General features: G+C 35.4%; 2 protein-coding genes across 2 annotated transcripts in view; one reads left to right on the top strand and one right to left on the bottom strand.

Annotated features, from left to right (window-relative positions):
* The window catches only part of fok (fledgling of Klp38B), a 32,903-nt gene extending 28,399 nt beyond the window's left edge, over positions 1-4,504 (top strand). Inside the window, exon 2 of the mRNA XM_019049594.2 lies at positions 1,764-4,504. Coding sequence (XP_018905139.1) covers positions 1,764-1,972 — 209 coding nt within the window. The 3' untranslated portion in view covers positions 1,973-4,504. The remainder of the gene's footprint in view (positions 1-1,763) is intronic.
* neb (kinesin family member nebbish) overlaps positions 1-12,917 on the bottom strand; it is a 67,859-nt gene extending 54,942 nt beyond the window's left edge. Inside the window, exons 1-8 of the mRNA XM_019049593.2 lie at positions 12,701-12,917; positions 11,509-11,747; positions 10,666-10,831; positions 8,885-9,118; positions 8,059-8,371; positions 7,106-7,219; positions 6,188-6,304; positions 5,266-5,394 (exon numbers count right to left, since the gene is read on the bottom strand). Of these exons, the coding sequence (XP_018905138.2) occupies positions 5,266-5,394; positions 6,188-6,304; positions 7,106-7,219; positions 8,059-8,371; positions 8,885-9,118; positions 10,666-10,831; positions 11,509-11,747; positions 12,701-12,792 (1,404 nt within the window). The 5' untranslated portion in view covers positions 12,793-12,917. The remainder of the gene's footprint in view (positions 1-5,265; positions 5,395-6,187; positions 6,305-7,105; positions 7,220-8,058; positions 8,372-8,884; positions 9,119-10,665; positions 10,832-11,508; positions 11,748-12,700) is intronic.
* Between the last annotated feature and the right edge of the window lie 308 nt (positions 12,918-13,225).

Genomic DNA, 13,225 nt, shown 5'->3' with positions numbered 1-13,225 from the left:
TTCTTATGGGTGTCAGGGCTCATGTCTTAATGCACATAGTTCCGTTTGATAGAAATACGTTCGATTGATAGTGCACGGACCCCTGGCCTGGGTCTCCGGGAGACCCTCGAGATCTGTTTGTCGAGTTTCTCCGCGACACAACTTAGAGGCGTTAAGCAATCCAATCGTACATACCTATTTACACTGCGAGTTTTGAAAAAAAGACGTACATGCAGTCGTATGAAACTAGTAAGATACGCCAGAACGTGACACTCAAACGAAATTGAAAAACGAAGGAGGCAAGATGATGCGAACGTACACGGAGGATTCAAAAACCACTGAAGGCTCCATTAAACTTGATAGCCGCTTATGTGTTTTTGATCCTCCTGAATTACAGTAAACCCTATCTCCATACGACTCCATTTAACCCTAATTCCTTTGCTGAATAGAAAGACTCTTTCTTTAGAGGCCGGTACCGATGTTCAGGTGTCTGGTTTGTTTAGCGCTTGTTCACTAAGATCGGAAAAATATCGCGAATTGTTGAAGAGTGGTACTGCACGGAAGTTGAGTCAAATTTATAGGGGGCAAGAAAAATGAACGAAGTAAACAACAATTGCTAAGGCATAAAAACTACTGTGGTAGAGAACGTATCAGAAAGTTTATTGAAATTAAGGGTATGAAACCATTTGACATTGGAGCAAAAGTAGAAATCCCAACAAATGCGAAGGCATAAAAACTGCTGTGGTAGAGAACGTATCAGAAAGTTTATTGAAATTAAGGGTATGAAACCATTTGACATTGGAGCAAAAGTAGAATTCCCAACATATGCACATTGCTGGGTAAAAGTTAAAGCACCTAATTTGTTTTTACAATTGGTCTCCAGTGTCTGCATTGCAAGAATACTCTCTTTTTTGTTGTTACAAGTTTGGCACAGAACACTTGAAGCTTCATTTGTCATTGGCTAATCTCGGCCCTCGTCCAAAAAAATCAAGCTTCAAGAAGCGCCTTCAATTAAGACCGACGCACGCTGCACAACAATTTAACGTTCACAAATGGACTGAGTTAAGCAGAAAGGAACCAACCCACATTTTGGAAAAAATTGAGTTATGAGTGGTTTTGAACTCAACCACTGCTCTACTATCTATCGCCAAAAAATTCAAAGTTTTTGTTGGAGCAAATTTTGCAGAAACAGAATTTGAAGTTTATCTTTTCCATTGAGTCTTATGCAGGAGCCAAACTTTAAACCTCTTTTTCTCGGTTCGATCCCGATGTGGCTTGGTTCCTTTCTGTTTAACTCCGTCCAAATGCCCTCAGTCTTACTGTTCATATCACACCTATCATAATGAGTTACTTCGAATGATTTACAAACGAGAAATCTTGGGATCTTTTCCCTTCCTTTTTATTTTGGACTTTGTTTTCACTCTTCCTCTCTCTTTGATCTCCACTTTTTCGTCTCATTGAAATTGGGAAAAATAAAAAAAAAAATAGTTTAAATTTTGAAGAAATAGTGCAACTAAACCTGAATGAATTGCAAAAGTTACCAATCAAAACCTTAGCAAAAATACCCGTTTCAATCTCAATATTCGCTATTAGACATGGAGAACCCTCAAATAATGGACAGTATAGATTTTGAATGATTAAGTCATAAATTTTTTGCTTCATGGACGATAACTTCGGGAGCAGCTCACCTAACTATTCGACATTGAATTTAAACCATGTGTAACACAGTGTGGAAATTGATGAAAAAGTTCCTAATTCCTTGAAATTTTTGTTTTGGTTTTCAGAATATGCTGCGAAAAAGTACTATCACCAGGTACCTCAAAAGAAGATAACTAACCCTGAAAAAGACTGTGAAATTTGCCGTGAAAAGAAACGGCGCTCTTTGCTGGAATACCGGCGAACCAAATCACGAGAATGTGACTCATCTATCCGTGAGGATGAGGAAGAGACATGCTCGAGTCAAGGAGCCAAAACAACCTGCCACAAGAAGTGATTCAACAGTATTTATTTAAGATAGACTTAAGTTTTAAATCACACGGTTTTAACTTCCCATGATTGTGTGAAGTATTATTTATTTTTTACTTAAACTTGCCAAAATTATTTTAATGCAGAGGTAAGCATGATTATGCGTAATGTTCAAAATACTTCTTATTATGGAATTTCCTTTTCTTTTAAAGTTAACAAGAGCCTAATGAAACAGAAAAAGAATTGCGAGATGAAATTCTCTCCTTCTTTACAATAGAATCTCTCAAAGTTTGTTAGAGAAAATAAAAATGAATGTTTAGTCTACTACTATCAATCTACTTTTGTCGAACAGAAGTAGATTAAATTCAAAACGATGTTCAAACTTTGTGATCTCTTCTTACAATCTCTTTGAAATGCTAGTAAAACTTGAGACAACTATCAGGTCATCATCTAACAAAAATGCACTCTTTGAAATGGGTTACCTTCTGTGCATTTTTGAGAAATAGTGAGAGAAAGTTGCCTCAGATTGATATTTTTTACCTGATAGGTATTCCTAAACCCCCATTTAAGTAAATGTGAAGAACAACTTCTGTCTAACATTTCCACTTTTCTGGAGTTCCTTTAAAATTAATCACCCACTAATGATTAATTTGAAGTTGTTTAAGTTGAAAAACTAGCAAAACCACTGAAGTTCATCTGATTCTAACCAATTTTTTAAAAGCAGTTAATTTTTTTACGATTGCCTCACTGAAATGTTTTCACAGAAATTATGTTTAGAGCTGCGCTCCTGGGTCGTTAGTTTTAAGTGACTATTAGGTTAAGAAATTTTTCGAAAACCTGACTATTTTATAAAACAGTATTATCTATTTGTATTCTACTTTTGATAATGAAAAATGTAAGCGGAAAATCCACTGTAAACTTGAGGAATTTTTATTATCATTAGACTTCATCACATCCAATCACTCTTGTACGAGGTAAATTCGGAAGAGTGAATTGGGAATAAATTATGTAACCTTAAATGATTACGAAAATTGAGAGGGAAAGTAGGAATTGGTTACTTAAACCAAAAATCAAAAGTTAAAACAAGACAAAATGGTTGGATCTGAGACAAGTATCAAGAGGTTACCTTTAAAACAAAGAGAACCATCAAACCAAAACATTTTCGAGGCTGTTTAATGAGTCCTTCTTTTTGTAAATTAAAGCTAAGAAATTTCTATAACCAATATTCTTTTTGGAAGCCTTATGGGTGAACTTTTTTGGAAATTTGTAATACCTCAGAATAACATTCCTGCTATTTAACGTGCTTTCTAAAATGAAGCAACAAGTTTTACATGTTTATATTCAGTCATCATTCACCTATAGAAATCACTCCTTGAAATGACAATGACCTCTAGTGCATAGAATACGCTGTAAATACCCTTTGTTCTTTCAAAGTGCTCAACATTGGAGAGGTTACTGCTGGCATTTTACTGGTGTCAAGATTTAAAATTTTTCTATGGCTCAGCCACCTCTGTTCCCTAAGAGCATATCAACTACTAGAAATTTTTTTACTTCATGATGTTCATTCTTGAAGTACAGTCCAATACATAATCAAGATGGACAAAATAAAATTAAATATTACGAAGATGACCGCAGCAATTAAACAATAATGTATAATCTATTGACTGAAAAGGACGCTTCTTAGCTGTCAATTGATTCAGCATCAAAGTTCACAATAATTGATGTTTTCACAATAGATTGGATACTCGGTAATGTTTGAGTAATATGACCAAACTAAAATTTATTTTATACAGTCATTCATTACTTTGCTTCAGTATTTTTGTATTATTGCAAGGTTAAACATGGAATAACCTCAAATTTCCCTGATTTTTGCTCACTTCACAATTTCGTTTCATTTAAACAGTGATAAATGAACAATATAAAAGTACCATAACTAAATTTTTTTCCTGTTTCCTTAAAGTACTTATCATCGATGTTTGATAAATCGATTGTCAACCCCAGGGAATGAGTTTCAGGATAATTTTGAATTTTTCAAAAATTGCTGATTTTTCCCAAAATCAATTTTGTATAAGTCAATGGTTTAGTCTCTCAAAATATCAGAATTTGTGCAAAGATAATTCGTAACCTCTCCAACAATATGGTATGTATTATGGTTAAACGCTGTGACATTTAACCAGTAAAGACAGTTAGTGTAAATTTAAAAGAGATCCAGATAAGATCTTGGAAGCATTGCAAGAACATTTAATTAGAACCATTAAATATTTTGGAGACTTCGCTTGAACTTACACAAATTTCTGTGCAAGTTTAGTGGAAGTAATTTATGTAAGCACAAGAAAGTTTTCCGATACCTTAGCAAATTCCAGTAAAAGACCTTAGGTATTAAGTTGTATTTATTTGAGCGTAAATACTTAAAAGATTCTTTCATTTTAACCTTGGTTAGGGAATTAATTTGGAACTATGATATTCATGGATAAGAGAATTTCAAAAATGTCATTTGTAAATACTACAATTTGTATGCACTGGCGAGCAAATAATTAAATAATTAATTTTGTACTTAAAAGTTTGTGTGTTCAATTTTTTATCTCCTCTACAAGCATTTCTTCTAATGTCACCTAGGAGATTGGTCGAGAATTGATAACCGATAATTTTAGAAGAAAAAGTTACTTTTATCCGAAATTTTAACTTTCGAATCCTTAAATCTGAATCTATTGCAAATTCTTCACTTTTCAAAAATTCAGTACTTTTATTTATTTATTTATTTTTTTTTTAATTTTTTTTTTCTTTCTACAATACACAGGTAAACAAATACTGGTTGCGATATCTTGATGCGGCGGGTATTTATACAGATACATATTTACTGTTGGAGAACATTCTGGAATGAGTCAAAACTTGAGATCGATGAGATCTAGAGACAAAATTGACACATGATGGGATTTGAGAACCCTCGGAAATCTTTGGGATTCGGCTTTATGGCAAAAATTTTAAAATTTCGGAGGCTTCGCGGTATTGGATTCGGATTCCAGCATTTGAGCAATTAGTTTGATAAGTTCCTAACTAAAGGCATCTTTTGTCTTTTTCTTATTTTCACTGCAGGCTCTGGACTTTAAGTTTTTTTCTGCAGCTGCGATAAGTAAGCTGAATGCTCTGAAGCTATATTTTCAGCATTGCAAGACTCCAGATGTAAAGATAGACACACTGTGAGAAATTCATGCACAAGAAATTAAAAAATCAGTTGAGCGGGAAATGTCACATAAGACTATGCAGAATTAGAATCAAATCAAAATTGGAGATATAGAAAATTTTAAAACAACTTTCACTCACCCTAAGTAGCCATGTTAGAACAGAATCACGATAAGGAATGAATATTTTCTTCTTGCCACATCCCGCTTCAGCAAGAGCTGTGATCACTTTTCCTAGAGTGAGAAGCGATTTATTGATGTGCACACCTTCCTGAAAATGTGGACAGAAATATAATACGAATAAAATGGAGGATGAAAGGAAGTAGTAATTAGTTATCACTTATAGAGCACTGTTAGAGATTTTTGGAGGACAGTGAACTTTGGTGATATATATTCTGTTACATCTGTTTCCAGCGATTTTTAATTTTAAAAAAAGAGAAAAAAGACCCCCGAAAATAAGTCCTTGTCAATTCCAAGATAGATATTTAGATCTCTCAAAATTTGAAAAAATGGCATACAATTAGTGACATTATCAAATAAGTTTTTTCAATAATTTTAAATTACCTCAACATATGAATGAGAAATAAGGGTAAAGAAACTTGCACAAAATCATACATTTAAAATTCAAAAAGGATTTTCAGTTATATCTCACTGCTCAGCAAAATACCAAGTTAATCAGGTTGCCTTTTGCATCTTTCACTGTCAAGAGTTCAAATAGTGCGTTCACACAGTGGCAAGTGTGGATTTGGTTTCTCATTTGCATATTTACTCCCTAATCCTTGATCCCTCGAGTAAGATAAAAAGTAAATGTAGGATCCTCCAAAAAAAAAGGGACAGTAGTCTGAAAAGACTAATATTCTGTAGTAGGAATTCTGTTTGGTGGAGTAAAAAAATCAAATTTTGAGATTTCGAGTGTACACCATATCTTATTTGATCCCCACACATTACCTGATAAAAAAAGTTTATGGATACTTATTCAAATCTCAAAGCTGAAAAGACTATTACACCAGAAAAATATGAGAATCTTTGAGATGAAAGATTCTGAGACCAAGTGATATACTTACACGCAATCTATCAAGGCTGGCACAGGATTGAGCAACCCTTTCACTGCCGGCCAAATCAACCAAGCTTATTTTACTGCAACGAGAGAGTTCGTTTTGTACTCCTTCGATGCCACTATCCTAAATGAAACATAAAACAAAAAATGTTACTTGAAGGTAAAAAGAGTAAAAAATCTTAGTGAGGACTAACAAACTTCAAAGTTAAAGTTCACAAATAAGTTTGAACACTTGCAGGCTAAACCTATCTTGGCCTTATTCGGGAAGGGTAGGATGAATCTCAATGACAAGTTGCAAGCATACTAATTACGAATTGAGGCAGTTCATTAAATTTTTCTTCCACAAAAGTCAAGAAACAACACATAGATCATGCAAATTTGAAAAACTTTTCCCGAGGGAAAAGTTAATGCTGGGCATAAATAAATATTCAAGCAGTCATATTTAAATTTGTATTTCATCGCCGTACATTGCAAAACAGTTCATTTCCCTTGAGATTTAACTACATATTCAAATTTTCTCAGACTGAATTTTTCTACTTAAAATTTTAAAGAAGCAAAAGATAATGAAACGTTTTGATTCATTCACTGGTCACTGGCCCGGTGTAGTATACATGAGATCATAATCTTACGAAAAAAATAAGGCATAAATTTGGAAAAGAAACGGAGAAAAGAGGATAACAAACAGAGAACCAATATAATTAAACAGCTTACTATAGACACGTCTCAAAACTTCAAGGAGGACAGTTCCTCAGAAGAGAACAAAGAGGGGTTACACCGTCTTGCTTCAAATTTTTTTTGAAAAAAAAGGAGCAGTAAACTTCAGAGAAAGTTAAAATTTTGGAGTTTTATACAGAGGATGTCTCTACATTTCTGTGAGGAAAAGGATGGAAAACATAACAAAGTAGTTTTGTAATGGTTGTCATACCTCTAGCTGCGTCTGTGATAAGATAATGCTGAATATTGAGTGTGAGCGAGAACTCTCTTCGTTCATGGCAGTGGATGCAGAGGCTCGTTGGCTGGAACCCATTGAAATTAAGCTCTGTGGGGAAAAAAAGATTGCCTTAAAGTAGTGAGAAATTACAACATTTTTTGGTAGCCTGTGAAATACACTGCCTTGTCAGGGCTTTGGCAGAGTTGCCTGAATAATAACTCACGAGATGGCAGTATGTTCATTTACCGCCATTGACACTTGCCCGAACTTTTGCGTGGTTTTACAACCTCCTCCAGCTTGAAAGCACATAGTGTGCAGGCTGCACTGTGCTGCTAAAAGAACCAATCAATCCTAAATAGTATCCTCAATTGAGTCGGTCATCCTTAAAAAAACTTAAGCTCCAGAAATGAAAATGCAAGAAAAACAGTAAAAATTGTATTAATTGACCAGTTTTAAATCTCAAATTGAGTAATAACGTGATTAATCAATTAAATTATTCACTATTTTGTAGTTACAAGATTTGGAATGGGTGGAATCAATTTTTGGTGCGTTTTCCTTGTTTTTTAATTTTGGTGCTTGAGTCTTTTTGAGAATGACCGATTCAGTTACTTTCCTAATGGGCCTTAACTAATGTGGCACCCAACAACATATCTCAATGAGGAAAATTTGTGCTCAAGTGAGTTTTTACTGACATGAGAACTTTAGCTTTGAACTTAATTTCAAAGCACAATTACAAAATTACCCTCTCTTTCACTGGTTGAGAAAAGCTGAGGCTTGTCAACTTAAAAAATAATCTCTGTGCAGAGACAGAGTCATTGCATACAAATCTTTCCCCCAAAAAATTCTTTTCTAGAAAGAGAAATTTAATTTCGCTTGATCTACACTGCGTGCACTTTAAAATGTTTCCTACATACTAAAATAATCTTGGTAGAAATTTGAGATGTTACCTGAACGTTTTCAAATGAAGAGACTTCATGGAGCGTCAAGTCAACCACATACGGCCCAAAAACTGGGTGCTCACGAACTTTTAGAGCGTTGCCGCGTTTTCCGCTACATTCTCCATCATTCAATAAATCATGGATTTTTTCATTATAAATCTCAAAGTAGCTTATCTCAATCTTAGCGGTGCATTTTTCTTGAACACCCGGCACTTGAGAATCCTCTAGAGATGCAACCCTCTCGAACAGCTCGTGACAAAAACGAGGGATGATACCTGCCTCATCGCTGACTGTGCTACTGTCTGAGTTAATGCCCATCATACTACAAACAAAGAGAGGATTATTACTACATATCTACCCACAGTTGAATCCTTCAACAACAAAATATTTAGTGCTGTTCTAGAAACTTCTTCGTATTTTTTTATATTTTATTCAGTTTTGAAGAGGGCATCAAAACTGAAATTTAAGTGATAATTAAATTACAAGACATGATTGGGAGTTCTTATAGTGCTCTCTAACTCTCTGGACAAGCCGTCACAATAAACCATGCTAGGAAAACTTTCCTCATATCAGTGACGGTAGCCATTCCCAGTTGAGGAAAATGACATCCTGCTAAAGTCCCGTTAGCAAAGTGGAGGCCGACACTTTTAGTCACAAAACAAACGGACACTGCTGGGCTCAGCAAAAGCACAACAGATCTTTGGGTAGAGAAGATTCTTCTTTCTCTAGCATAGAGCTTTCTATTTTTTCAAGGATTTCATCAGAATTTATTCTTGGCTGAATATAGCTGTAGTACTAAAGATTAAAGTAAACCATAAGTAGACTGTGTGCGTACCTGTAGCTCTTCCCTGACCCTGTTTGGCCATATGCAAAAAGACATGCATTGTAACCTCGGAAGGCATTTTCAAGGAGGGGCTGAACAAAAGTGGAGAACACCATGTTTTGTGAGTCGGACGGAGAAAATACATGGTCATATGAAAAGTTGTGGCATGAATTTGATTCACATAGAACGCGAACTTCATTGCCTTCCGTTAGAACAATTTGATTGATTCCAGCTTCAAGCTCTTCCCTAGAAAAGCAACATTTGAGAAAACAAAATTGGTTACCATCAAAAAGATAATTGTAGTCAACATTCATTATTGCTCATTAGCTACATGAGGAGATCTAAAAATTAGATGCACCCCCTAAAGCAAAATGGACATTATTGACTTGAAAAAGGGCAATAACTATTCGGGACAAAATGTTTGTCTCAATCAACAAATGAGGACTTTCAGAACAAACAGCCCGATTTAATCAAAAAGTTGGAATTTAATCTAAAGCCAAATTTGACATTTAATATGAGGATTACAGCACCTGAGGCCATTTCATTCTCTGACTCTTTTTGAGGGTGCATTTAAAAGAAAGTTGTGGTTTGAATCTCTAACAACTGACTACTGTAAAGCAAAAACACTTGCGTCACACTTGTAGCCTTAAAAGAAAAAAGGTGAGTCCAGCTCATTGATAATTGTAAGTTAAGAAAAAAAATTGAGCTGGTAACTGGGTTTTTGATGAAAGTCTTGGTCTTAACCAGTGGAGCAGGCAATATACGCCCATATTTCGTAAAGTCTTGCATTATTTTTCCCCACTTTAGATGAATCAATAAAATTTAGATTAAAATCCATAAATGAAAAAATCAAAGGAAATTCAACAGTCCTTTAGACAAACATCATTGTCCTCATTTTTCTACACAGTCTTATGTTAGGCATCTCTACTATTTTGATTGATAGCAGCTTTCCAGTTCAATCTCAATAACGTTTGGATAACTCAATTGACTACTTTTGAAGCCATAAGTCAACAACATGTTTGACATCTTCATCATTGGCAATGTGCTGATAACCGAAATTCAACTTGCAGATGGTAGTTACTAAACAAGAGATCATGAGAGTAAGTCGGGTCTTGTAAAATTTGCTACCTTAACTTTTGTAACAAAGCTTGAGTGTCTGCTGCAGCAAATAATCATGCTGCTGTCAGTTTGCATCAAAGCAACTTGGGCGGTCAAAAGTTTTGGTTGAATTTATTTCATTTAGGCTTGATCAAGACTGCAATATTTTTACAAAACTGTACCTTACTATAAGGCTATTTGTCAACTACTGAGACTCTAATAGCATCATGATACAGTCCTGCTATGATTTTGCACACTGAGAAAGTCTTATTTGCTTGTTATTAGCAGTAACTGGACCTGTGGAGCAAGGAAGAAAATTCTTTTTTCTCTGTAACCAGAGGGTCAACTTTAAAGAAAAGGAGTTTTCACAAAGGCTCTGAAAATGATACATTTGTTTACGGATAAACTGTACCTGTACTAGCTGTGGAGAAAAAAGGTGCGGAGACTTACTTTCATGACAATCCGCAGAGATATACGCACTTGATCCAGCTGAGTGAAAAGGAAATATAAAGATGAAGTTTGCATGAGCTGAAATTGATGGTTTTGGACTTAGGAGAGTTAATTTGGGTGAGGACTAAAAAAAATTTTCCTAGACCCAAAAAATGCAAAAGCGTGAGGCTAGATGGCAATGTATCAATCTTCAGGATGAGGTATTAACTCAGAAATGTAGTCTTGTTGGCTGGAATGATACTAACTTGTAGTTGAGTGGTCTAACACGGACTCCAACTGTAAGATGACTGGATTCTTCATTCAAAAGTTGATTTGAAAGTCTGGATTTAGCTGCACTAGGTGTTTCTACATGTACCTTGTTAAAACATTCTGGCGTAGATGGAATTGCTCTGCTTTTGCCAGATGAAGGTTCTGAAGGGGAAAAAAAAGAAAGTTGATGCAAAAATTGGTGAAGTAACAATATTTTCTTCACTAACTCAATGATACTGGTGCTTAAAAAGCAGGAGTGCGACATACACAAGCTCTTATTTGATTGGATGCAACAATTTTTATTTTTACTTAATGCAGACATGCAAACAAGAGTTGCTTCCACAGCCCTCTGCTCTCTTTTTTTTTTTTTGTTTCATTGCAATTTTGTCTCTTTAGAATTTTCTAGGAACAACAAAGCGTAAACTTCAAGAATAATCCTGGAAAATGTACCTACTTAATATTTTGTTGCCGATTCATGAACTTAGTTGTGAGAGTCCGAGGAATGAAGTACACAAAAATATTTGAATCTGTTCTGAATATGATTCCCTCACTCTGACAGTTTTCTGACCTGTTCGGAGGATTTAAGTTTTCTGCATTATTGATTAACTCAAGAACATTGCTTGAAGACTGCACAATATACTAGACTTGATGAAGAAATATGTTTTCTCACAAGTAAATTTCCCACAGGAGTACAAATTTAGCCGGTTTCATCTCCGGCATCCTCTGTACAACCTAGGAGTCAAGCTGAAAATGCAAAAAATGGAGCTAACAGAACACTTCAGCTTGTTGGGAAAGTATGAGCGGGTGAGTAAAACAGAAAGTTGAAATTTTATATATACCTGCAACATTCAATTTTCGCCTGGGAGTTCTGGGTGAACAGTAATGCGTGACTGGTGATGTTTTGACAGGAGTTGTCTCCGTTGAAATGACATCTCTTCTTGGGCTAGAAATGGATATGGCAGACTTTGATCTGCGTAAGTTTGTCTTTTTCATGATGGACTTAGGTGTTGTAGGTGGAAGGAACGTTTTAGAGTCTGCTAAGTTCTGCGCTGAACTGTAAGGTTTCAGTTTGGAGGCACTACACAAAAACATAATTAATTGACAGTATACATACAGAAAAAACTCAATTGTTAGGTTCTTTGTGTGTTGCAAAAAGAGTTAATCTTTGATTAGGCCAGCATTTGCAGAACTCAAAAATGTATAAATGTTGTTAGATGGTGAAAGTTGATCAAGATTTGACTCTTGTCTTAATGTATGATGAGCCAGCCAGAGGACCCAAGCGCACAGATATATGTGTGCTGCGTGGGCCTTCCCTACACTGGCATGGACCGAGTACTAACTAAGTAAAACTTTAGCGGAAAACGCTTCCCTATCTCCCCTATCCGTACATGTGATGTCACAAAATGACGAAGCAGCACAGGGAGCAACAGAGCATTCGGATTTGTACATGGAGCACCTGGGAACACTGGAGCCAGCTCCATCCACAGTTAGGATAGACAACAGGGAGACACTTTTCAAGTGTTGTTATTGGCGTCTTTTATACACAAGACTGTTACAGGTCTCGAAATGATCTTTCTGTTAATAACTTGTGCCTTTGAGCATGTGGTAGATAAATGATATTTAGTGATGGATGGAAAATCGTGAAATAAATCTTTCAGTACAGAAACAGTTGCACTCCCTCTGGCCAGGTCTACGGGGTATTCCTACGTAACTCAAAATACTAAAGACCCCATGACCAATATTAGAATTTAGTCCTGATGCATTCGATTAAATCTACAGTTATATTAGTTTGCTGTTGGTAAACTTTCAGTGGCAGCAGAGGAGAAAGCAAAGGATCAACAACCCTGCAGAGTCAGACCAAAAAGATGAAAGTGCAGCTTTAGCAATCTTCCATCATTTGCGATGAGGGTTGTTGGCATTGTTATGAAACCTATAGCAGTGTGTTGGTAGAGTTTAAAGAATTTCATTTAATAAGAGATATGAATTCTACTCAAGTTTTAAAAACAGTGAGAGCTTTGGCTTCTTTCGTACCTCATTGGTTTATCCTTCGTTGCACTGGACGGAGTGCCTGGCTTGTGAAAAAGAGCATTTGTACTTGCAAAATATACTTTTTTGGCACTCATGATTGTTGGCTACTGAATAAATACTTATTAACATAAAGTAAAAGAAGTTAATTGTCAAAATTTCGTTAAAAATCACATCACGTTGAGCTTGAGGTTAATGTAAACTGTAAACTAAACGAAAGTCCGTTAAACATGTAGACAACCTTGAAAACCAAAATGGCACATTGTTACTTTTACGGCATTAATTAATTTTGTTCAAAATAGATAATTGCCTGTATTACTTGATTTAATTAATAGATAAGTGATCAAAAATAATTAATTTTATATTTTTTTGATAGTTTTTATTCATGCCTGGCATATAATATCTTCTACAGGATTACTTGCAATCCACAGCAACATATTATGAGTTGTTTAACCTGACCGCTCTTTGGCAGGTAGACAGGCTTCCAATTGGTGGATACCATTTGGTGATTGCCAATTGGAAGCGTTCCCG

This window comes from Bemisia tabaci, chromosome 7 (assembly GCF_918797505.1).
Source record: "Bemisia tabaci chromosome 7, PGI_BMITA_v3".
NCBI classification, from domain to species: domain Eukaryota; kingdom Metazoa; phylum Arthropoda; class Insecta; order Hemiptera; family Aleyrodidae; genus Bemisia; species Bemisia tabaci.
The sequence above is the reverse complement of the archived record's forward strand: the minus strand, read 5'-3'. Positions and strand labels throughout refer to the sequence as shown.